Raw genomic sequence first — 25,738 nt, 5'->3', positions numbered from 1 at the left:
GTTGACGGATCGTTTGTTTATCACAACACATGTCCATCATAACATTAACGGGAACCTGTGGTTAACTGCCTTTTCGGAGTTAAACCACACACACACACCGGAAGAGATATATACCCGTTTCTCTTCTCTCTTCCCGATTTAGTTCATATTTTTTTGGTGTATTTGTTTTGTGATTTATTAGAAGTTGAGTTTCAGTCGGTATGATAAATGAACAGTTATGCTATGACATGTTATGTAGACTAAAGGGGATACACCAATCTTTATCATTTGAATTGCTAATTTCCATCTCGAAAGCGGTCGCAAGTGCGGTTACACTTCTTCCATTTTCTGAGAGATTGTAAGGTGACTACATCGGTGGTTCCCCTACCACAGAGATTAAAAGGCAGGCCGACCAATACCACCCACTAACATCCAACATTTTAGGGGAAAGGCTGTACATACACAGCTGTTTACACACCACAAATGTTATCTAGAGGCTAGGTGCACACCGAAAAAGAACTGGAATTTCCACCTTTTTCATTTTAACAAATATTATGAAACCACACTGCATGACCTCTTAAAAAACCTCTGCTGAAATCACCAAATGACACATTGTAAGCGCCACATGACATCAGCTCTAAAAACATCAAACAGGTACAGTAAAATGTGAAAAAACCTAGTTCTCTGTGGGCTGCTAAATTCTACACCACATCCCATCCAAACCAAGCACTTAACTGTGAAAAGCCAAAGATAATGATACAGAGAGCCACTGGTGAGACCTGGGCGTTCCAGCCATGTAGTGCAAGACAAGGTTAGGAGCATCATTACTCAGCCTATGTGGAAACTGGTGTGTGTTTTGTGCATGCCACACTTCTAGTTGTAACATATAGATGGGACACAGACAAGTAAAATTGTGGTTCATAAAATAGATAATTAATAAATTTGAATACAAGCACACACAAAATACTTATTTCCACACTTCCTGGAATACCCAGGAAAAAGCAGCCCAGAAACAACCGAATAAAACATATGGTGCCACACTGCATCTGCTGGAAACAGTAACACTGAATCAATTAAGGCTGTGTATCTAACTCTTGCATAAGTCTAAATGCAGAATAAAAATAAATAAATAGGCCAGCAACCATGCCTTCTCAGAGAAAGTGAGTTCTGTAGTAACAAGTAAAAAGTCTACATGAGTTCTATAGTAACAAGTAAAATGTCTAAAGCAGAACTTAGCCATGAGGCTGGACTGCTCCCACTCTCATCTGTGGGAGGAAATTACTGATGCTTTTGGTTTCCTGAGGAGAGTGATTTGAAAAAACAGCTGTTAAGTTATTTCTCTCACAAAGCTTTGCCAAAGCTGTACAATGTACACTTGCTGACTTGTAAATATGTTTTGCTTGCATGAAATGTTAATATTTGAGATTTTTAACCAAAGACATTGCGACCACTGTTTTGGGTAACAGCACACATCTCTAACCTTCCACACTGCTTATAAGGAGTGGATTTAGCAGGATTGAGCAGTTGCTCGGACAAAAGGAAAACAGCTGTCAGCTCTCTAAAAGATCCTCTTTTTATTTATGCATCTCCAATGATGCAGTGTTCAAGCTACGAGGTGAGCTATTTAAACAAGACAGAAAACATCACAGGCTTTTCCATCTAAGATCACATTGACAATTGATGATGTTTTACTGCACAGAAACTGTGGCAAGAGGAAAAACTGAATCACATAGCCTATCTTTTATGTTTTCCCCTGAGACATCACAGACACAACCATAAGGCAACAGGAAGTAACAGACTTCTATCCAATTGAAGGTCAATTTTCCCTTCCGATTGCCATCAGTTAGCCATACGATGCCTGCGCAGAGGGTTCTGTAAAAGGCAGCCAGCCTTAATAAGATAAAACACTGAGCTTTAATGAGGCCAAGATTGTGGGGACATGGGGAGAGGGGGGGTCTATTTGTCAATAGCCCCCTACAGTGCTAAATATAATTCATGCTTCATCATCAGAAACAGTAATTCATTTCACTCCACTCTCATTGTTGTCATTCTATTGGAGCTTAGCAAGCTGAAGTGCAGGTATTATTAAGTCTACTCATCAGATTGGAGGCACAAATGAATCATACCATATAGTTTGATACAATGAAGACCCTAGGCTAATAGAAAACCCTACCACAGACATATTACGAAACAGCATCCTGATCAGCACCCAATCGAAAATCGCTGTGCTGCAAACTCAATATCTGACCAGAGGAATCCAAGTAAAGGAGGGAGACATTAAGCCAACTTTGTCTTCTATTTGAATGCAGCTGCAATGTTTGAATACCATGCACTATTCAGCTGATAAAGCAGACAAACACTCCAGTGTAGAGGAAAAATCAAACCACCAGCAACCAAAACTCTTGACTCAACTAATAAATTATCTTTCTATCAAGTTAAATATAAGATAAAAGGCTGCATGACTAGTACAGTATTATAAAGAGAAGGATGGCTAAATGTTGTCTCACAAGCATGAAAGTAGCTACCATTGGGAGACAAAAAAGGGACAGTCAAATATGTTTTTCAGAAAAATAGAATAGAGACTTCTAAATATCACTAAATGTTTGATCCCATTTAAGATCCCAGTTCAATTAATTTCAACAAAACTGTTGCGTGCGTTGGAGGATGAGGTGATTCCAAAAAAACATCCACTTTGGAAATTCTGAAGTCATGAAATCCACAGTGCCATCATTTCCCGAAAATACCAGGACCATAGACTCCAGGGGGTTTCCGGCTCAAAATTAGCACATGAATTGGTTTGTGTGGTAGTAGCCTTATTAGAGGGACTGCTAAATGAAGGATTTCCACTGACTGCACTGAGTTTCTTTCTCACACCATACACTGTCATACATTTTTAAAGAGTTATTTTCAGGCACATTTTCTGCATCTGAATTGTTAAGTGCTATTAGATTAATTTATTAAACTCATTAGAAGAGCCTGTATCCAGATGGCTGTAATAGCAACATTATCCACGTTTTTTCTTTTGCTGTGACAGTGAAAAAGACAGGGATGCAACACAAGCTGTATCTGCAGTATGACTTCTGAATGAGCTCTGTGCTCTAATATTATTGTGCTTGATTTCCGCCTATTAAAAAGGGACTCTTGTTCTTGATTTGTAATCTTATACTTCCCAAAAAATCTCTTGACCTCTGGAAAAACTCAGACATACAAATAAATTAAAAACAAACGTATCAAGACAGAGTCTCTTACACACTAACTGATTTCATTTTGTGTTGAGAACTGAAATATCCTCCTATCTCCTGTGCTCCATCTAATGATCTAAAATCAAATTCCATACATCTAGTCTGTTTGAAGTGTCAACATAAAGAGCTTTAGATTCCTCATTTACATACTATTCACAGAGAAGCAGGAAGGCTAAAGTGAAGAGCTGAATATTAGATTAAACGCAATCAAAAGGAATGAAAGAAAACTACGGATTCTATAAATAGGTGCCTTTCCATTTCAAAAAGTACAGGGTTGCTACTTGTTTACTATGAAGGTCTTCATTCAGGCGACACGCTTTCAAAGGAGCAGATGGTGTCCTGTCTGGTATTACAGGGGTCACAGCTTAGAAATCTGAAAGGGTCTTGAATAAACGGCTTCAATGTCATTGTCTCCTTCCACTTCCATCAGTGAGGAGTTTGATTAAAAATGTCTAATCTAATCAAATACTGTTCGTTCTGCAACAGAAACCTGTGTTTTGATATATACACCCTCAATGATCAATCCCAGCAGGTTACAAGAAAAATTAGAAAGCACAGTTAAAATCTGATGGCTATAACTATCAAAAAGAACCAAAATAATGAAGCACTGGTGAGATAAAGAGAAAAAACAATCCAGCAGGAGTTGTTACAAGCACAAACTGCTAGGCTAAAGTGTCAAACACACTACTTCCCAAGCAACACCAAATTGAGAGAGAAACCAGAGAGTCAATTGCCCCAAAAGATCAGTTTCATGAAAGAAAATGTCATTCAACATTTTACAAATTATGCACAAATTCTGAGGTTTGAGTTGTTGTTGTTTACCTCACAGAAAGAAGATCTTGCTTGTTGTCTCTCCTCATCTTCACAAGAATGAACCCAACGTGATGCCATCATTCAACTTCACTTAAAATCCTGTTATCCGTGAAGAGGCCATATCGAAAAGGTAGCTCCAGCAGGATGCAAAAAATATGTTCCACTCTGTGCAATTTACACCTCCATTCTTGCTTGACTTCTTAATCCATCTGTTTTATAGAGAGGGGGCAGAGACATATGTTATTACTGCATTTTGTTTTGTTGACTAACAGGCATATCTTCAAGTTAACAGCTCAAATATAGCATCTCACGCTGTTCAAGCGTCTGTGAAACAACATGACTCAATACCTCAGTTGTTGAACGCACATAATAGTTGACCATCCGAGCTAAATTTCGGACAATTAGCAACAGGTTTTACCCTAATTCTATTTTCTACGAGATGTTTGTGACTTTACACAGACGCTGGGAAACAGGCTGACTTGGAGTAATAACATGGAACACTTATGATGAAGTGTGAGAACAAGTTGGTTAACAAAGCTGCTAACTGTTACAAAAGTACTCCAAGCCATATGAATACTCAATTAAATATAACCTTAAGTTTAGTGAAAGTGGTGAAGACAGTGATGTGACAAACCAAATCATCGCCGCAACAACAATTTAGGCTTGCTGTCTTCAGCTTATAGCACAATAACGTGGATAGTCAACACTGCATAATGAATGGCCAGCAACAAGTGGACTGTAGACGGAAGGCAGGGCGAAGTAAATGTCCGTCACATTTGAAATTAAGTTACAAAAACATATAAAACTGGGATTATAAAGCATAAATCACATACGTTCATTATAATGTTGTATTTCAATTTTAAAACCACCGGTAATGTGATTTAGAGATGGTGAATTTGCATTTCTCTTGTTTGAGATCGATGGTCAACTGAGGCACGAACAGAGCGTGTCGAGCTGTTGTTCTCAAGCGACCAACAAAAGTAGCTTTTCCCTTGTTACTTTTAATAAAATACCAGCACAAACAAAGTTAAAATAGCGATACAAGACAATGGAGCCACTTTCCACGGTATATACTTCGCGAACGCTACCTGTAAAGTTTGTAAAGTGGGTAAAAGCAACAACCAAACCAACTGAGGCAACAGGCTGCTAACGCTGCGGTTAGCATCCATGCTAACGGCTGGAGTTTAAACAAAGTTACCTGTGTAACGTTAGTTGCGAAGCGTCATTATAGGCGGGCAAGAGCGGCGGAGGTTGTCCATAAATGCGAGAAAACCAAGTAAAATCATAGCGTGGTAGCTTCAAGATGGTCAGGCGTTGTCATAATTTAACATAGTTCCGAGTACAAACGGCTTCCCGGTGATTATTCCAAACCCACTCAGGGGAGGCGCATGGTGCAGTTCTGAAGCTGAAAATTTTAGCTTCCAGCGTTCCCGACTCTCTGGGAGTCCACCTTCGGTCAACAGGACACTCTCAGCCAATCACAAGCGGCGTTGTATTTGACCAGGCCAATCAGGTGCGAGTTTACAAAAAGTAAACTGCGCTGGTAAAAGGTGGTGTTTTTTAACCGTTCCAATGGAGTTCAACAAGTCGTGAGCAAGCAGACGCTGTCTAAGGACGAAAAAGTAGAAGTAACAGACACGCTGTCAACATTTCAGGCTTTTCTCATACTCGCTTTCGTTTTATATAAACGACCAGGCTGAACGAAGAGTCACATGTCCTGGTTCAAAGTGAGGTCGAGTAGGGCTGGCATGTGGATGAGGAATTTGAGTTCACAGTAGCCTACAGCATATAATCTTTGCTCTCATCGTGCAGCCATTGTACAGCCAACTCCCCAAAGCAGATAATACAAATGAAATATTAACACCGACAGTCCTTAACTACTTACAATCTTGAACAATTTGTGGCTGTAGACCAAAATAAATACTCCGATTTTCAGGACCCTGACAAATGTCCCTTCTATTCTTCTCCACCATAAGGGACCACCTGTTCTTAGGATTGGCAGCTTTTGTTGCGGAGGTCAGTTTAGGGAGGAGACTTTCACAAAGCTGTCCTGTCCAGCCAGTTCTACTTCCAGTACCGTCGATAGAAGCCTTGGAAAATAACTCGTAAATGTCAGGCCAATTCAATTGGTATAGCCCAGAGCCATAGAGATAGTAATAGTGTCTTTCTCTATCAACCTGGTATAGCCGTCCTGACCATGAACATCTCTGAACTATACTTCCAAAAAAGTGTTGGAATAACCAGGCTACATTTAACCAAATACTGTAGGCCTACTGACATACCATTTTGACATAACGTTTCTTGTTATTTAATTCATATAGGAGTCATCAAAATAGGCTTACTATTTCATATAGCCTAGACTATTTAATTACCAAAACATTACATTACATTTTGCCCTACTACATAGGCTATCAGAGGGAATTATTATTGTTTCCTCCCCTACATTTATTTGCTATAGTGAATATTTTCTTTGCAGGTTCAGATTTTACATTCAAAACTTGTGATCGGTTTATAAACTGATGCATTAACAATTTAACTACAAACGCTATAAAAATTAGTTGAAATTAGCTTCAGATAAAATGGTATTACACATTAAGGCATCAGTAACCATGATCCAATAACAATATAATATTTATCGACCATTTTCTGCATACCTTATTTTTGTTAATTTTTGTACACTGTATCTATCTCAAGAAAGATTTTAAATACAGGGCCTTGACTTATTTTTTTTACAGTGTGTGACTCTGAAGACGTCTTCCACTTGCAGACGTATTAACTAAAACCTAGGATGGTAATAATGTAATGCAATTCTATTGGAGTAGGCCTACTTCATCAAGTCTTTCATTCTTAGAGCTAAATTCAGTTAAAAGGTCAGAGAGTCAATTCACTGTAATCCCCAGCAGACCTCAGTACCAAGAAAAAAAACGGTTTTGTTTTTATGCGACTTTGTGCTACCTGCTTAAAGACCGGAGTCATATGTCAGGTGTGTACAAAGAGCACAGCAGCTCAACACAACGGACTTTCTTTTGTTCCTTTTACTAGTTCATTTGCAGTTTAACTATTATTTTCTTATCAAAGAATGGTAACCTGATGGTTCAGGCTGCAGCTTTGGCCAGTCCTAACATACAATGATACACCAGTTGACAAAAGGTTTAAAGAGTTTTAGAAATTGAGGAGTCCTTCAAGAAGCCAGTTTTCGAAAAAGAAAGAAATAAATAAAAATAAAAAATGAGCCAGTTTTCTGTATTATTATCTTCACCAGCAGTATAATACTATGAGGATTGTATAAAAAGACATGATTTAAACACATCATTCAACATGTTTAAATGAGCCCTCTTTTTGTATATCATCATTAGCCTAAGAAAAACATACAACAACACACAAGGTTTATCTCATGAGCTCAACCAAGACACCACATTAAACTAAATTTTTATCAACATCTGAAAATGCATTTCGTAAGGCAACAGAGAATGTGAGAATAATGCAGTAGATAACACAGAAATGCTAAAAAAGACTTTACTGGTATGTTAAATTATAAAAGGAAATGCAGAAATGACAAAAGTACCCCACTACAACTCAAATACTTAAAAACAATAAGGGGTACATAGTTGTCAGTAGTTTGTGTAATGTAGTTAGTGCACTTAGTTTTTACAAAACTACTTTGTTTGCCCCTGAGCGTTAAAGGTGACAGCAGGAGAACTACCTAATGAAACATCAAAAAAGGCAATGTACAGGTGTAGAAAATGTAGAATTACAGTATATCACTACTTTCCTAATAAAACAACTCCCTTTCATGTTAAAATAAGCAGAGTTTCCTTTGTTACCTCATCACACACTGACTTAAAAAAAATCTATCACATTCATACAGGTAATGATTATGAAGTTAATTACATTGCATACACAAAGTAAAGTACAATTGAGATGGCATTTGTGTTGGAGTCAAGCTAACAAAGGCAAACAGTAGTAGTACCCTAGCATAAACATCTACCGAATGAATTACTTCTGTAAACATGAAGAATGAAGTTGCAACTTAGAAAAACATGGTAAAGTATGCACATGCTTTGCTAAAATTACCAGTTAAATGTCAGTGTCTATTGTTAAACAGATTAACGTTTCACAGAAGGAATGTTATAACAAAACAGGGGATGCTTGAGATCAAATGTCACGATAGCAGCTGTAAGTGAATGGCATCTCAGGGAAAATGTTCAGGCTTGCTGTCAGATGACATCTGTGTGACAGTCGCCTCCTTTTGCCGGCCTTTTTTTAAATCTTGTATTTCATCTTCCCACTTTCGCTGATCACACAGATATGCTACAAAAAGGGATAAAGAATAGTCAATACAAAAATGTCTTTATTTGATGATGGTTACTAGACACTCATTATGACCTCTTCACTAAACAGTCACTGTTGTCTAAAATAAAAAAAGGCATTGACTTACATTTAAGTCTCTAAAATACTCATTGTAGTCTAAGGCATATCCAACCACAAACCGATCGGGTATCTCAAAGCCGACATCTGAAATCAAAGACAAAGTGGAACATTTATTGCAAATATTTCCATGGTCCACTGACTCACTGAATAACAAGCTGCAAGCATTTTCTTTGAAAATGTGAATGAACCACTGACTCATAAACACATGAAAGCGTTGGTCAGGTACAGTACATACAGTCAGGAAGACATGCTGAGTTATGTGGCACTCTCTTCACCAGCAATCTGGGGAAATAAAAGCAGGCCTTATCATACAATATCTCTTTCTACCTGTCACGTAGGATAGGTTTTAATTTCAAAACAGTCACTTATTCTTTCTTTGTCTCTCCCTCTCTCTCTCCTTGTCTAGACTGGAAGGCGGACATTGAGTGATTCACAAAGCAGGACAACTGGGCTGGTTTAGTTTTGAGGTCTTAACAGTCATAACTTACCCTGCTACTTTGATCATTTTGGGCCTGAAGGCTTCAACATGCTTCAGGAGAGCTTTCATTGTCTTCCCCGTGCCTACAATGGCCTGTAAAGGGAAAATTAGAAAAACTGGATTGAGAAAGCAAGAGACTGCCAATACGGAAGTACAAACGAAAAACAGATTCATCTCACACTGGAGTACAAGTGAAAAGGGAGAAGTTGGTCACACCGTACTTGAATTACATAACTGTTTATGAGCATTCTCTAAAATTACTTGACTTCCACTGGAAAAAGGAGATTTACTGTACATTAACATAAAAACTCCTCTGACCTCTTCCACCAGAAAGAGGTAAAAGAAGCGGTGGAACTAAGCCACTGAAGTATGCTTTATCATCTTTGTGATATAGATGTCCTTTATATAGAAATGATTGTCCTTACACACTTACACTAAACATTTTACACTTGTGACAGGATATGAGCAGAGGGAAAATGCTGTTGGAAAAAGCACTAGTGTCCCTCTTTCTCACATAGAATGCTGTTTCTTAACTTAAAGTGCGGGGATTATGAAATCATGCAAGCCCCGCATATTTTGCGCGGAAATCGGCAATTTATGTGGCGAAAGTGCGGCGTATTTGAAAAAAATGCGCCCCCCACATAAATATGCGGACTTATGCATTGAATTATGCAATCGCATAATTGCGTTTTTCTGAAGGGACTGAGATAAGTTGAATACTACTTCAAAAGTAAAAAGCTGATTTTAACAATTCCGTGTAGATGACAAATTATTCTATTACAGTATCTAAAGTACTTAAACCTGCATTCTTTGCTTTTTTTTGGCTACTTGGAGGCAGCGCAACAAGCTTTTAACACAACATTGACATATTGCTGCTTGGTGCTAAGCAGGTAGTGTACAGTGGGTTTCTCAAGAGCTTTTTAGTCTGCTGAAGTAAAAAACAACCCAGAAGAGAATGGAACCAACACAGTAAATATGTGCACCGTAAAACCAAAACAAAGAGCTGAAAGATGTAAAAAAACACTCCTTAGAGCTAAGGGGAACTGGGAATTGGGTGATATTTCTCTGTGGGTTTATCATTATGAGGAACCCCTTTCACATTATACATGGCCATTGTCATATTTAAGAAGACACTTGTCATACTGAATAAAGAATCAAAGAAAATACAAGTCTTAAAAAGGATTCATTACTAACTGCAATAAAATGGGACTATGCAATACTGCAATACTGTAAATACATTTTACTATTTATTCTATTTATTTATTTATTGTTTGTTTATCTGTGTCTTGTACTTTTCCCATAGCCCTTGCTGCTTTAACAGTGTGAATTTCCCCATTGTGGGATTAATAAAGGATTTTGAATCTTGAATCTGCAATAGCAGCCATAGTCAGTGAATGACTGCAGGGCATATTCCCAGATGTTTAAGCACTGACTGATGTTTCAAAATGTTTAATCATGCAAAGTCTATACAGTAAGTAACCATGATTGAATGACCATATTGATTCCATCCCTGTAAATGTCATTCCTTCCCTAGAGCACCTTTCCCCCAATACAGGCTAACAAGAGAAAGTTTATGACCATGTTGGAAAAAACAGCTCTTATTTGCCAAATATAGGTCAGCCAATTAAAAAGTTCCCTCATGTTGAACTCAGGTCCTGTAGAAGAAAATTAAACTTGGGACCCATGACCTGGATAGCCAATCACGGCAAGGAATACAATAAGCCCATTTGGTGGAGAGGAAAAACAGAGAAGTACAAACATGGTTGACTCACCTCCACAATCAGTACGTTCTTATAAGAGCATGTTGGGGAGAAGAGAGGGAGGAAAGCAAACAAATATTCTTGGTTAGGAACAGATAAAGAAACAGCTGTATCTTCTGATCCACCACATGTACATTCAAAGATAACAGTCTCACAGACAAATGTAAAAAAAAAACATGAAGCTGGTGATCTAAACAGCAGCAAATTATACATGTTCAGTAAAAAAACAAGACACAAAGAATTACCTGTATTGCCAAGTCTTGTGTTGTACAACAACGAAGTATTTATTGAAAAATAAATCTAAAAGGAAATTATCATCTATGAGCTTCCAGTTTTTTTTTAGAGATGAGTAAAAGCAGAAGTGTTGTAACATGGGCAATAACCAACAACATTTATTAAAGCAAGTGCTACATCAGTAAGGATGTTATTACATTTTATGATGTCAGTGATTATGCAAGGAAATGAACGCAGCAGAAAAATGTCAGACCACATTGGAAATCTATGTCCATACAGTCATTCTTTGAATGTCACACTGAAATATCTGAGATTCTGCAAATGTTTGTCTAATCAACTGGGACAACTGGGCACTATTTATATTAAGAGTCACAATCCAAGCTTCGGATCAACTTATCTAGGTCACGGTAAAAAAACTTTAACTGCAACATTAACTGTGTGCAGTTTACTCCACGAAACAAAGGGTTCAGCCAAGCATGTAATTGTGATTTGTTTAGGCCTCATTATTCATACAGATTTATTTAGAGTGCAGTAAACCCTGGGATAATATAAAGGAATAAGCAGTATATTAAAAGCTACTGTTAGATACACTGTAGGGAGGCAAAGGCGTAACATGAACTATCTTATATGTTCCTTGTCACACAATTGGTTCACTTCTTCCAGCAAAACATTGCAGCATTCTGTTAAAAACAGGTGACTAAATTTAGCCGTACATCACAGGGAGCTTAGGGATTTCACAAGCACTCTTAAAATACTGTGAGCAAAGCAGCCGGCTATGACTCAAGCTTACTACCTCATATCCTATTCATGTTTCAGGTATTTATGCCACGCCTGGCCACCAGGCATATTAGTGTGTGTGTGTGTGTGTGTGTGTGTGTGTGTGTGTGTGTGTGTGTGTGTGTGTGTGTGTGTGTGTGGGTGGGTGGGTGTGGGGGGGTTGCGTGACAGTGAGTGTTCAGATCAGCTGATTTATATTACCTAGAAATACTCTTGCTGACTTATGACTCCTATCGTAGTGGTTAAGTAATTAATCTATGTGCACACACAAGCAGATACTGTATGCACAGATGTGTGGAGAGAAAAAGTAAGTGTGTGTGTGTGTGTGTGTGTGTGTGTGTGTGTGTGTGTGTGTGTGTGTGTGTGCAAGCACACTCTGCCATCAAGCCGCAGACGAGTTACATAATTTATTAATGTCTACATCAGTTGAACAAACACCTGGACAAAAGCTACATATCAGATCTTCGAGTTAGTTCGGGAGAGTGATGTTTGTTTTAAATGCTGTTGTATAAGCTTTGGTTCCCGTGAGCCAAACCAAGATTAACAAGATGACTTACTAAAGAGATGACCTAGTCTTCTATTTTATCAGTCACTTGACTGTTGTGCTGCTATGGTGTCCGACAGCGCGTGAAAAAGTTTACTCCTTCATGGATGCACACACAGGCAGTTGCTGCACACTGAGACAACTTTGTGCACCTAGATGTATTTTGTGGAGAGGCACGTGTGCATCTCAGGCAGGCAAAGCTTGCAACTTTGTGATCAAACTTGTTTGGTGTTTTAGCTTACTAATGTTGTAGACGATCAACAACGAAGAACAATGAAGCAACATAATGTTTGCATTTCTCTTTCCAGATGCAACGTTAGATGTTTCTGCTGCGTGGTTGCGTTAAAGCTATACATGACTTTTGACAGATCTGAGGGATTCTGGGAAGATTGAGGACTATGGTGGGGTATTAAACTGTTCTGATCTAGGCATAACTTTTATAAAATGATCACTGTAACGCTGAACAAGCTATGTGCAAATAACAAATAACTAACTATTTTTGATACTTAAGATTAATCGTTTAAGTCATTTTTCACACCGGAGGGTCAAATATTCTCTGGATCTAGCTTCTTGTATGTAAGAACTTGCTGCTTTTCTCTGTTTTATGTTACACTAAAATGAGTGTCTTGGGGATTTTGGACTTGTTTGCATGATAATATAAATATTAAGTCTAAGCAAAGTCTACTTGCTATTCATTGTCGTATTACACTCAGATCTGGTACCTGTACACACACACACACACACACACACACACACACACACACACACACACACACACACACACACACACAATGTACTAATTCGGATAAGACGTTAACAAGACAAGCAGATGAAGAGTGAGCCTCTAACAACTAGACCACTGTCATCCTCCTGATCTACTATGATAGCAAGTATATGCTCCCATTTACACAGATTTTACATTTTCCACTGAGATAAAGTGGAGGAGGCCTTTAAACAATTACATTACAACAGTTGGTATCTGATCACCGCTGGGTTTGTCAGAAACTGCCATCTTTGATCTCCTTCACGGAAGCACTGAATCATTTACTCAGGATAGAGAGAGAGATAGCACATTAGAGGGAAGGATGCCCTCTTGAGGTTGCCATATATACCCACCATCTCCATGCCACTTATCAAAATTTGTTTTATTGTAACAGAGCTTATAATAATGTTACACTGGACTCACGGGAGATGCAATTCTTTATCAAGAGTGGAGCTGCGTTCAACAGTGTAGATAAGAAGAGTATTACCTTTCCAGCTAAAAAAGACAAATCCTCTGCTCCGAGTATGTGAAGATCCTCTGTCGACTGGTCATTCTGAGGAAACAAATGATGGATTTAAGGTCAAACTGTATTTTATCGCATAGGGTAATCACATTATATCATCTGTATACTAAGTTCAAAGTCTGCGGTATTTTTCTCCTTTGCCTGGGCTTCAGTGGCCACATGAAAACAGCACATTGAACATAGGCAACGTTACACAAAGATACCACTCTCATAATGATGTATAAAATAACAACAAACTTCTGACTAAGTCATGGGACTCATGGGAACCATCATGACTGATAATCTTAAACATGAAGAGTGCATTTTCAGATGTCACTCAGTGTGAGTGCTGCCCGTGTAGCAGTAGGCAGAGACTCACCAGGTAGCTCTTGAGCCGGATGAAGTGGACTCTCATGGGGATCGTGCGGTCGGAGTTGCGGCTGAGAGCCTTGATCCTGTCCACCAGGTCTGCACAGAACTGGTAGCCTCCTTTCAGCACACACAGCACCACAATGTCATGGTCCCCCAGGTCATCCATGATGTTTCGAGCCAGACGTTCAGTCCTGTAAACAAATGTTATACAGAAAAGTTGTGGGCTGCGGCCGAATAGTCTTTTTTGCTTAGAATGTTTCTAACTTAGTGAAATGACCCCAAAGTATCTAAGTGGCAGCCATGATAAGATGGTCAAAGTCTCTAAATGTTAAAGGAGCTTCACTGCTTCCTTTATTATCTCCTTTAGCAAAGGGTACACTGGACCATCTTTTACAAAAGGAGATAATGCATCCCAAAAACAGTTGCAAATTTCAATGGAATTTGGTGGAAGGTTAGACCACAGGCTTATAACACAGATATGAACACAAGAACTACTTTAATACAGCTGGGTAATATTCAATTTTCAATGGAATAATATAATATTAATGTTCTGTGTTATTGGTTTACATACTTATGTAGGCGAAATTAAGGATTCTGATTAGACCTGCAATGATTAGTCTGTTGACAGAAAATGAATCGCAACTATTTGGATAATGGAATAATCGTTTTGGACAGTTCTTAAACAAAAAAATGTTCCAGCTTCTTAAATGTGAAGATTTTACTCTCATCTTTGTCATACAGCTTTAAATTGAATACCTTTGGGTTTTGGATAGTTGGTCGGACAAATGATACATTTGAAGATGTCGCCTTGGAATGTGGGAAAATATAAATTCATTTTTTTCACTTTTTCTGACGTTCAATAGACAAAACAATTAATCGGCAGATTAATCGATAGTCAAAATAATTAGTTGCAGCCCTAATTCTGAGCATTATTACCAAAGAAATGTTCAGCATTACAGTGATCATTTTGCCTAAATAAGAACAGTTTAATACCCCACCACAGTCTAAAACAAATGATGTCCCCTCAATCTTCCCAGAATCCCTCAGATCTGTCAAAAGCCGGGTATAGCTTTAACGCAACTACGCAGCAGAAACATCTAACGTTGCATCTGGGAAGCTCAAACATCGGCTGATCGATAGGCAGCTGGATTTGGTGTTATACCTGTCCATAATCACGCCATGCGGAATGATGACACAGTCTATATCCCCGGAGTAGTGAGCTGGATAGCTGAAGAGGTCTAAACTGTAGCCTGGCCAGCCATCGTTAATCTGGGAGGAAAAAGAGAAACGCAAACATTATTGCTTCATTGTTGATCGTCTACAACATTAGAAAGCTAAAACACCAAACGAGTTTGATAACAAAGTTGCAAGCTTTGCCTGCCTGAGATGCACACGTGCCTCTCCAGTAAATACATAGTTGCGCTAAGTTGTCTCAGTGTGCAGCTCAACTCCCTGTGTGTGCATCCATAACGGAGTAAACTTTTTCATGCGCTGTCAGACACCATGCCGCACTTGTCCTGCATTCCCTGTCGTGTTATATTTCTCATTTAATTACCACAATCCCGCCGCTTCTTCCGTCGGATTGGACGGCAACGTCTGCCATGTTGTTTTCCTGCCGAAACACAAAAAACGTCTCTTGTCTGGGGTAAGTGTTAGAGCAAACTTTCAGAAGGATTTGGCAACGTGCGGAGAGAGGAGGAGCATCATGTTCCCTCTTTCCCTCTACATCCCTCTGTGTTGTGTTACTGCTGCCACCAGGGGCAACATAAGGCTACAACTATTTAGGCCTACCACATGGCTGCCGCTTTAATATGGAAGTTGATGGCTGATCTGGGGTCGGTAGGCATAGCGGGGGGACACAGACTTTAACACTTTCATTATCTGCAATATGTAAGTGATGCACACATTAATACATCAACAATTATACTAAAATGGGCCATTCTGCATAAGTAGGCCTATTTTTACTTTTTGTATCGTGAGTAGACTGTTGTGACGCTAATACTTGTACTTACTTGTGTAAGTAAAACATGTTGTAACAAGGTATTTCTACACTGTGGCATTGCTACTTTTACTTGTAAGTAAAATATTTGAGTACTTCTTCCACCACAGATTCACAGTAAACTCATTATGCAGAATGGCCACTTTCAGAGTTAATATTGACGTATTATTACTGAGGCATTAAGCAGCATTTGATAGTTGATAGAGAGCTAATCTTAACTACTTTTTGAGAGTAATTAAATCCCTAACAATACATCATATCTTAGAAACTGCCATTTTTTAGATGTAAAATCTTAATCGACGGCTACTGTGAAATAAATTTAGTTAAGTAAAAAGTACAATTTCCCTCTTACATGTAGTAGAAGTAGGAATATAAAGTTACATGGAAATACTCAACAAAGTACTTCAACCAAAGACATCATTCAACTATCGCTGTTTAAGAAAGTAAGAAACACATCAAATGTGAGAATGAGAATGATCTGCATCACAGAGGGAGAGAAGAGAGAGGCTGGCAGGAAAGTGAAACAGAAGATTATCATCACCCTCGGGACAAAACATGTGTTTAGTTTTGCGCAAGGGTAACTGAGGAAACGAAATAAGTGAGGAGCAGAATACAAGCAGCAATAATTAAATGTACGCCTTCCATTTGTTTTAAATACCACCTTCATCTTGTGAATTATGTGAACACATGTTAACATCGCCACCTTGTGGAGAGGGACAGACACGTCCAGCCTGTTTGTACACTGCTTTTGTTCTCATCAAAACGTTTTGTTTGTAATGTCAATATCCCCATATTTTCAAACATTGTCTCATCTTATTTGCCTAAACAGGAAGAAAAAAGAGATTTGGCAGCCTGTAATGTAAAGGCTCCAGTTGCCACACCCAGTCTCCCATGCACAATATAAATTAATTGGTGTCTGTGTGACAGTGTGTAAATGAGTGAATTTAGGATGAACCACCCAGGGACTCATGTGGTCAGTTAGTCCAGCAGCAGCAGCAGCGGGGTCTGGGCTGTTGTGTCACTGCACATTAGAGCAGTGTGCTGGGCTCCGTTGAAAGGGGGAGACAAGGTGTCTGAGCCACCCACCCATGCTCTTCTACAGCAGCTGTAATTATAAACAGCAGCACAATGACAGCTGGGGAGGCAGATGTCAACATCAACATTAGATTTCAATCAGCGTGCACTGTGTCACCACCCCTGAGGAATGAGGAGGTGTAAAAACTATGCTGCATGACAAAATCCCTCAAAAATGGCAGAAAACTGTTCTAATTTGTATTTCCCAGTGATAGTTTCAGATGATGATGTGGCAGCAGCTGGATGTTGTGAAAATCCTGCTGATGAGCGTTCTAGCATTGAACGAAGCCAGAAGATCTTTTTGGATGAAGTCTTGTCAGATTGTTTTTGATGCCCTCTCTGTTGGGGAGAGCAGACTGGCTCCTTCGCTGCCCTCCAGGCGCAGGGGTGCAGTCTGGCTTTGGCATTTCACACTCACTCAGCAGTCAAGGCCTGTGACCGTTCGCAGACTTTACAACCAACTGCTCCCTCATACCCTTGCCCCTGTTGTTGAGCCAATTATGAATATTCAGTTGCTATGAAAGTAATTCAGTCAGACATGCAACTGTCCAGCCAGATAGTGTCAGTGGTGTTGTTGGTAGTTTTTGAAGAGAGGATCTCTCAAGGACGTGACCGTTCTTCTCCTTCAGATTTTAGATATGTATGATGACAAAAACTGAGTGTAAGATGTCCTAAATGCATTATATTTGGCTATTTCTTTTTTGTTGTTGTATTCTTTGATGACCCACACAGCTGCACTGGGTGACATATTGGTATTTGCTCAAATCTACAGAGATCAGCTGTTTTAGATGAGTTAGAAAAAATGCAAATATGTATTTGTTACCAGACATTTTTCATTTTGGTCTTTGTTGACAATACCATAAATATAGAATATCACCAGCCTTATCCTTTAATTAAACTGTATAAGACATGATATATTGCATCACTATGGTTATACATCGCTGCATGTATTGCTTTATAAAAAATATTCAGAATGTAGAAAACAGGGTTTTGAATAGGTTTGTTCACTCCTGACAAACACTGACTTTCTTTCTGTAGCTGTTGGAGACACCTATGTCTCTCCACTGTTACATCAACTTTTTGGTTTAGTGCGCATGTGTTTGTCTGAGTGCATAGCCATAATAGAAGGCAGGGAACATGCAGAGCCATTCAAGAGTTGATGTCTACTGGCATTTACTAACCTTGGGTGAATTTCAGTTATTCCAGTGACTGTGATTGCCGTCTAATGTCTCCGTGTATTGCTGAGCAAAATGAAGAGTCTTTGCTCTCTTGTAAACTCCACAATAAGAAAAAATGCTGATGTAAAATCTCGCTGTATTACATATTATTTTTAATGTGTTGAAAACCCTTTCCAACAAAGTCAAGTCAAGCACAATGGTGCACATAAACACATGTTGAAAGTTCATGAGCTAATTCACTAGAGTAGGAAAGCAACAAAAAAAAAAGTAATAGCCTACATTAAGCATACCATAAAAAAATAATCAAATACAAAAACACAAATAGGCCACACAACATAAAAAGTGTCTATAAACAGGGTTAGACCGCTCAGAAAACACATTATTTGACATAATGACTTCTTTAGTGCTTAATGGGTAACATTTACAATGTTCATAAATGTTTGAAACTGGAAAAGAAATCAGAGACAAGCATGAATTCAAATGTCTATATTTGTTTTGGTGTCAGTTCTAGGGATACTAAAGCAGTACCAACAGAGTAATATATTGACTTGAATGCTTCGTATGTAGATAAACGCCCATAAGTGGACACCATTCATTAAAATGAGGAACATAACATAATCTTTACATCAAAGTGTCCTCATTAGAACCGAGCAGCAGTTCAGCTGCATCCAGATGCTTCTTTCATGGCGATGATCAGTGGCTCCATGCTGAAGCATTTCTGGACCTGTGCTGTAGTTTCAGGAGCTAGGATCCACTGTAAAACTCTATTAACATAATGACTTCCTGTTTAAGTGGATTGTGGTTCATGTATTGAAAAACAAACTCAGTTACAGATGACACTTGACAAACTTTCTCTTCTGTTGAAAGTGATATTTCTTCTCGTATTTCTTTCTATTCACTTGATTGTAGCACCAGAGCTAAATGACAGAAGACGGAGATTTAAATGAGACGAAAAAGACATAATGCTGTATATATTTGATAAATAATATATTATATCTGACTCCATGATGACACACTGTTTTGTTTTGGTTACATCAGCATTTTAGCATCGTCAGAAACTTTTCTTCTGTAGAAGTGGTGGTAAACAATAACAAATATCACAAAAGATTCAAGTAAATTAAAAAGTTTTTCTCCTTGTCCAGCATAGAGCAAAATCACCTGTTTTTCTCACTGCAATTATGTGTCTGTCACTCTACCAATATGCTGCAGCACCAAAACCAACAGTGTGAAAAATAATTTGTTTTTATGTATCCTCCATCTTAATGAATGATGTCAAGTTTGTCCGATTTGATGACAAGTATTTATTTATTGTTTTACAGATAACATACTTCACATGGTTACCTAAATCTCCTGACAGAACTCTGTTTTGACTCGTCGGAGACAGAGGGGAAGATGAACATACTTTTATCAAGCACACATTGTAAACAACTGAGCAATATTTAAGTCTAAATGGCGTACCATAGAATAGGTGAGAGACAACAAAATGTAAGTAAGAAGATGTGCCTCTTGCTTGCAAAGACAAGTTTCATTTTTACAAAACAAATAATGGTCACTGACATATTTTTTAAATTTTTTTAGTGGCTGAGAGGTAGAATGAAGTATTTTCAGTTAAAACCAATGATTTGATTTATTTACTTTTATAATATCATTTCGTCATTATGAGTGAAAACATTACGAGTAAATAAGCAATCCCAGCCCTCTGAATATAATGTGAAATCTGTACAAACGTCTTCATTGATTGCGGTATTGTTTTGATTTTTATTGTGAAACTTTTTGTTTGTATCCCAAATGTCCAACGTTATAAGCAGAGGAAATATAACTTTTTTTTTTCTGGTTAGGATTTCACAGTACCTCTCCAAACTGTGGGGCAGTGAATTCCTTTGTTTAATACTGTGAATAGCAAGGTCAGTCCATGTTTTTTGTAGATGAGGTGTAGAGATGGATATATTCAGTTGGAAGTATCCGAATGAACGCTTCCGGGTCCTTCTGTGGGCGATGTCACTGACGAAGGAGTCGGAGCATCTTGCCAGCCACCATTTGTCTGTGTAGATAAGACAGGACATAGTTAACTTTACGGTAACACATTATACTGTATAATACAAAATTGGCATAGAAGTGTCTTTAAGGATAAGGTTGTCACTATTCTATATTTTTCTTGCTGGTAGCAAATCCCAAAAAACAAAACAAACAACCACTTGATCCTACTAACAAGTCTTGCCTGTGTAGACCTGATATATCATATTCCTCTGTGCCACAGAGGTCCATTGTCCAAAAAGTATTAAAAACACAACACACATCGGTGAGTCACAATGTTGGGCTGGACGCCATGTTTCTTCATTATCATGAACAACTGTTAAATAAACTGTTGTTTATTTTGAGTCATCCCACATACACCGTCCAGCTGCTGTAAATACCCACTAAAGCACCAAATATGTATCAATCTGCCAGTGAAAATAGTCCACAACAAATGCGCCATTAACTTATGTTTGAGTAATGTTTGTTAAAAACTAAAGTGATCAGCAGTTTTAGTACAATACTGAGTTTTTTTTTTTTTTAAATGCACAATTTATTTATAAAATATTACCAGCCTTTTCCATTAATTGAAGGAATAGTTTGACATTTTGGAATATGCACTTTCTGGTTGAGAGTTAGATGCGATGATTGATACCACTCTCATATCTGTATGATAAATATTGAGCTGGAGCCAGGAGATGTTTATCTAGTCTTTGTGCTAAGCTAAGCTAACCATCTCCTGGCTGTAGCTACATTTTACATGGACAGACAAAGTATTAAGATCATGCCCCTTTGAGTCTTCCACTGTCCAAGTGGATCAATGACCCAACACAGTGGCGGGATATTGCTAACCCGGACATCTATACATATTTGATTGGATCACCAGATATCGTTAGGCTAAGTGATGTCTGTAAATAACCAACATGTTAATAGCCAACTGTTTGATCTAGGCTGAGATTTAGTTGGAGATGACAGTCTGATGTATGACTATACTGCAGCAGCCTCCCACTCAAGCTAGATATCCATCAGTAGTAACTGTCACCAGCAGCATTTAGACATTTACCTCAAATCTAGATATTTATTTGTTTGTTTCACAACCCGTGAAATAACAGCTTTTCGGCATTTTCCTGTTTCTCTCCCTTTGTTATGCGATTCTTTCCCCCCAAAAGGGAGAGTGGACTTAACAGTTGGGGCTTGATGACGTGATGCTGGTCTGGTCTATGGGATTTTTTGAGAATAACATAGGTATTGAATATCAGAATAACAGCCTTATCCTTTAATTAAAATGAATGAAACAGGGTATACTTCATCACTCTGGTCATGTAGCATGTATTGCTTTTAAAAAAAAAATTCAGTATGTAGAAAACAGCTTCAATTTCAGATAGAAGGAGCTTTGAGCCGGTAATTTTGGTCCTAAAGTAATACTTTACAGTCAGCACGAAAAACTGACAGACGCTGTTTTTAAGAGACTCTTCATTAAAAATATTATCGCGCCACTTCCCTCATTTTCCCCTGAAAATGGCTGACATAATGTGAGATAAACAGAAGAGATGAAACGCAGAATATGCAGACCTTTCATATATCCCCTGAGATGGTTGATAAAAGAATAAATCATCACAATAAAAAAGAGCTCTTTAAAATGGAGCCCTTCTCAAATCATGATAAAAGGTTGACTAAAGACCATTAACGACATTAATTGCAATTTCCATGCTATTAGTGAGAGCTGGGGACGTGCTTTGGCAGCCTCTTATTTCCAAACCCTGTTATTTCACGTTAAGACTGTCTGTCATCTTATTCAGAAACAAGAGAGGAAAAAAGAAAGAATGAGAAAAAAACCCATTTCCAGTCTCTGAGAGAGACAACACCCACCAGTAATTCGAGGGGTGTAATTGCTGTTCAAGGATAAAGAAGGAGAGGTGAACTACGGGAACTCAGTCAGTAGATCTTAGAGAGAAAAAAATATATCATCTGGGCTAAATAAATACAAGCACCAACACTTCATCCACTAGCTTTACCTAAACACTGCAATTTCTTGTTTAAAGTGCATTTATCATAAAAGAACTGTAAGAGACCTCTATCATCATCACCACCACCAATATAATTGTTTTTCTTTTCTTCTAAAATAGGTATTTCTACTTGGGCTGGATGATGCAGCTGGAAATGTCACAAATGGTTTAATAACAATAAATACAAAGTTTTTCTTTTTAATACATCACCGCATGATATTTAAATTCCTCATTGTGGCTCATTTCTGATTCATTTGCCCCGATTATTATGGCATGACTACTTAGAAAGCTGTGCTCATTGATTGGTTAAACTTCTGGTTATATGCCATTGGTTGTTGTAGCTATCCTTAGTTTTGTAACTGTATTTTCTAATATGTAGCTGAAAATGACATATCTGTTTGTAAAACATAAAAAAATGTGAAGGCACTATTTTGAATGGAAAATATAAAATATTGGAAAGAAACAATAAATCACATAATAACTGATAATAAACCTTTTACTTTTGGTTTATCATATTTTGTTCATATTGAGCAAGAACATATAGAATTTCTGGCTACCATCTTTGTTCGGATTAGGAAAAAGCATATTTTATGGATTCATTTTCATGGAGCAATATTTTTTCATACAGATGAAGACGAGACTTTAAGGATTCTGGAAATACCCACTTTTTATAAAAAGAAGATTTTGTCTGCCTTTACTAACACAGTGTATTTAATACCTATTGAGTCTGATGTATGTTGTTACTGGCTTGATGCATTCATGTTCTTATTTTAGCACGAGGGGTGTTGCAGGCTTGGCTGTCAGTGCTGCTGTTCCTGTGGATGAATGATCTGACCAATGTGCTTGGACTGTTAGCCCAAAGCCCCGCTCTTTCTGTCCCTGTGACTGTCGTATTGATTCTGTTCAGCCCCACGCAGCCTGTCGCCATGGATCTTCATGCTAACACACTGCCTCCAGTGTTGCCTGTCCCGCCCTGCCCAGCCCAGCATGGGGACCTAGAAAACTGGCCTAGCCTTTGACAGGCTAGTTAAAGAGTTATTTTAAGAATTAGCATCCGGGAACTTTTTTTTTTGTGAAGCCAGTCTTGGGAGGTATGACTTGTCCTATGGTGCCGATGTGAGTGCAGCGTTGGGAGGGAGGATGACACCTGTGTCCTTGTTCCTGTCGACTGCAGGTGTCTCACTAACGCTAATATCCTCCGACAGACCAGGAGCGTGTCCAGCTACTCAGCCTGCTAGCTGCCTCATTGCCTGCCACCTAGGGCACGACTGGAGCAGGGGGGCAACTGGCTGGACAACAGCCCAACCCCGGCAAACTCTGCTAAGTGGCATCCCAGTGTACACACAGAATTACACAATATGATACACATCCTGCAACTGCAACGCAAGACAGCAAAGAAAACGGACACAAGGAGATTGTTTACAGGTCTTACGTTGATGCCCTGTGGACTGTACATCTGGCTGGCTGCGAGGCTGTCACTGTATCCTCCGGTCTGGCTGATAACATGGCGAAGGGTATCCACCTGGAACAGCGGGGGGACACAGACAAAAGGCCTGGTCAGACAAAAGCTCTGGATAACAAAGACAGCTATGCACAAGGAAAGGTCAGTCTGATAGTAAAAGGGTACCATAAACAGGAAAAGGTTACAAACAGTGAATCTGAATGATTTGGCTGCTATTACAAGCTTGATAACAGAAGTTGCAAAAGGACAAAAAAACAAGGATAATGACAAGAGGTAACTAATTATTAATGCATTCGTAGTTGTGGTTAAATAATACATCAAAACCAGATTTTAAAAATACTTTCTTCTACATGTGGCTGCACACTACTGATATTATTACTCACTGTATATGCAAACATAGAGGCTGTTTGATGACACAAATGCTCTGATAAATCTTCACATTGAAACATGTTTACTAATCGTGGCTGCCAATAAAAATATGGTGTTACTGTGTATATTACATCCTTTTGTTATAAAGTTTTCTTTGGGAAGACCGCCATTTCCATGTTTTTCACAGATTCACTGGAGGCTGCTTTGTAGCTTTTGGCAAAGCAGCCTGTCAGGTTATGCATGAAAACACATCTGCCATATGTATTTCACAACAAATAAAACTACTCTCCTCAGCAGGTCAAAATTGTACTTTCTCTTTTTTGCGTTCTTTTAATTGTACAGCCCTAAGAGCAAAGCTATTCTGACATTTTTCAACAAAAAAAACTTTTAAAGGAACATGAGTTTCAATAATTAAAAGGCCAACCCTGAAGACCTCTTTAGCTCTTATAAGGGCCGCCCGTTTTGCATATTCATGAACGACCTAAAGCATTTGGAGAGCTGATCTGAATAGAAAAGGGGGGATGGAGAGATAGAGAAATGATGCCAAAAGCACTGTAACCAAATGAGAATATCACTACGGGTGGTGATTCCTTAATCTACGGTGAGAGTTGTAACACTCAGGAAGACTGTGCTGGTCATCACTGTCCACTGGGGCAAGGTCAGGGAGCTCAAGTGCACCAGTGGCTATGTGAACTCTTGTCAAGAGCGCTGATGAGTGTTGCACCATTTCCAAAACTGTCTGCAGTCGTCTACTCAACTGTGGGTTGACAATGGCTTCTACATTAACGTAAAGCTTTGGGCTAAGTGTAACCTTTGTCTCACTGTGTAGGTCAGGTTATTGTGGGCATCTGCACTTCCAGACTGGACATTTTATATGCAATCTCAAGAGTTGTCAGCTTTCGGTCTCTAAGCTTGGAGAGGCGCCTACCTGGGATTGTATGTTGGCCCCAACCTGCCCCCCTTGGTACGAGTCCCCATTGAGGGACTGCACACTCATGAACAAGTCTCCGGAGTTTGACATGTTAAAAGAGCCAGCAGAACCTGAGAATACATAGAGGCAGAGAAGAAGAAAGAGTACAAGAGAGTAGGACAAAGAAAAGAGAAGAGAGAGAAAAAGGTAACAGGGAAGAAGAGAGGAACAGAAAAAAGGAGTTAAAAGGATCATGCATAAGCAAAAGTGCATTAAGTAGGTTAGTTTGGGAGGGCAGCAGGCATCATGAAAAAGGCTTTTTTCTACAAACATGCAACAACTACAGATGCAGTATGTGAAAATTAAAATATCACTGAACCATCATTTACAAGGAAAAATCCACCAGCAAGAACCATGAGACAGATAATCATCATAAAACTGTTTAAGTCCAGTTAAAACAAGCCTTATGGATTATATTGTTGGTAAATGTCCATGATGCTAGTGTTTCATTAAGGAAGTAATAATTGATTTGCAGGAAGACCCAAAGAATCGTCTTCGTCCTTTAATGGACCCCAGCTCCCCAGATGTAAAGAGACCATCGCGTAACTTGATTTCAACACCCGGTCCTAATCCAATACAGTTGCGAAGTCTCTATATGACAAAAGACTCCGCTTGCCCTCTGAGCAGCTTAATGGCATGCACAGGGTCAACCGGACAAGAGGCAGGATAAATTAACGTCCACAAGACCAAGAGGTCAATAACAGAGACGGAGAGAGTGAGAGAGAGAAAATGAGTGAGAGAGGCAGACGGCAAAGGCACAAAAGAAAGAGAA

At 38.8% G+C, this 25,738-nt stretch overlaps 3 protein-coding genes across 7 annotated transcripts in view; all 3 read right to left on the bottom strand.

Moving 5' to 3' along the window:
- Positions 1-5,649, bottom strand: part of arhgap21b (Rho GTPase activating protein 21b) — a 37,529-nt gene extending 31,880 nt beyond the window's left edge. For both annotated transcript variants that reach the window (XM_078263849.1, XM_078263850.1), the window contains exons 1-2: positions 5,233-5,649; positions 4,044-4,243 (exon numbers count right to left, since the gene is read on the bottom strand). In XM_078263849.1, the coding sequence (XP_078119975.1) occupies positions 4,044-4,115 (72 nt within the window). In that variant the 5' untranslated portion in view covers positions 4,116-4,243; positions 5,233-5,649. The remainder of the gene's footprint in view (positions 1-4,043; positions 4,244-5,232) is intronic.
- A 1,531-nt stretch (positions 5,650-7,180) lies between these two features.
- prtfdc1b (phosphoribosyl transferase domain containing 1b) lies at positions 7,181-15,606 on the bottom strand. The gene is made up of 9 exons (XM_078263848.1): positions 15,451-15,606; positions 15,058-15,164; positions 13,903-14,086; positions 13,509-13,574; positions 10,716-10,733; positions 8,954-9,036; positions 8,701-8,747; positions 8,473-8,549; positions 7,181-8,345 (listed from the first exon to the last, which is right to left on the bottom strand). Exons 1-9 carry the CDS (start codon positions 15,496-15,498, stop codon positions 8,298-8,300), a joined length of 678 nt encoding a protein of 225 aa, XP_078119974.1. The 5' UTR covers positions 15,499-15,606; the 3' UTR covers positions 7,181-8,297.
- Positions 15,607-18,277: 2,671 nt separating this feature from the next.
- The window catches only part of pbx1a (pre-B-cell leukemia homeobox 1a), a 48,458-nt gene continuing 40,997 nt past the window's right edge, over positions 18,278-25,738 (bottom strand). For 2 of the 4 annotated variants that reach the window (XM_078263843.1, XM_078263844.1), the window contains 3 exons: positions 24,925-25,037; positions 23,598-23,687; positions 18,278-20,187 (listed from right to left, as the gene is read on the bottom strand). In XM_078263843.1, the coding sequence (XP_078119969.1) occupies positions 20,095-20,187; positions 23,598-23,687; positions 24,925-25,037 (296 nt within the window). In that variant the 3' untranslated portion in view covers positions 18,278-20,094. Of the gene's footprint in view, positions 20,188-23,597; positions 23,688-24,924; positions 25,038-25,738 lie in introns of those variants that run through there. The other 2 variants (XM_078263845.1, XM_078263846.1) reach the window with 1 other exon arrangement.

This window comes from Sander vitreus, chromosome 12, assembly GCF_031162955.1.
Source record: "Sander vitreus isolate 19-12246 chromosome 12, sanVit1, whole genome shotgun sequence".
Taxonomy (NCBI): Eukaryota; Metazoa; Chordata; class Actinopteri; order Perciformes; family Percidae; genus Sander; species Sander vitreus.
The sequence above is the reverse complement of the archived record's forward strand: the minus strand, read 5'-3'. Positions and strand labels throughout refer to the sequence as shown.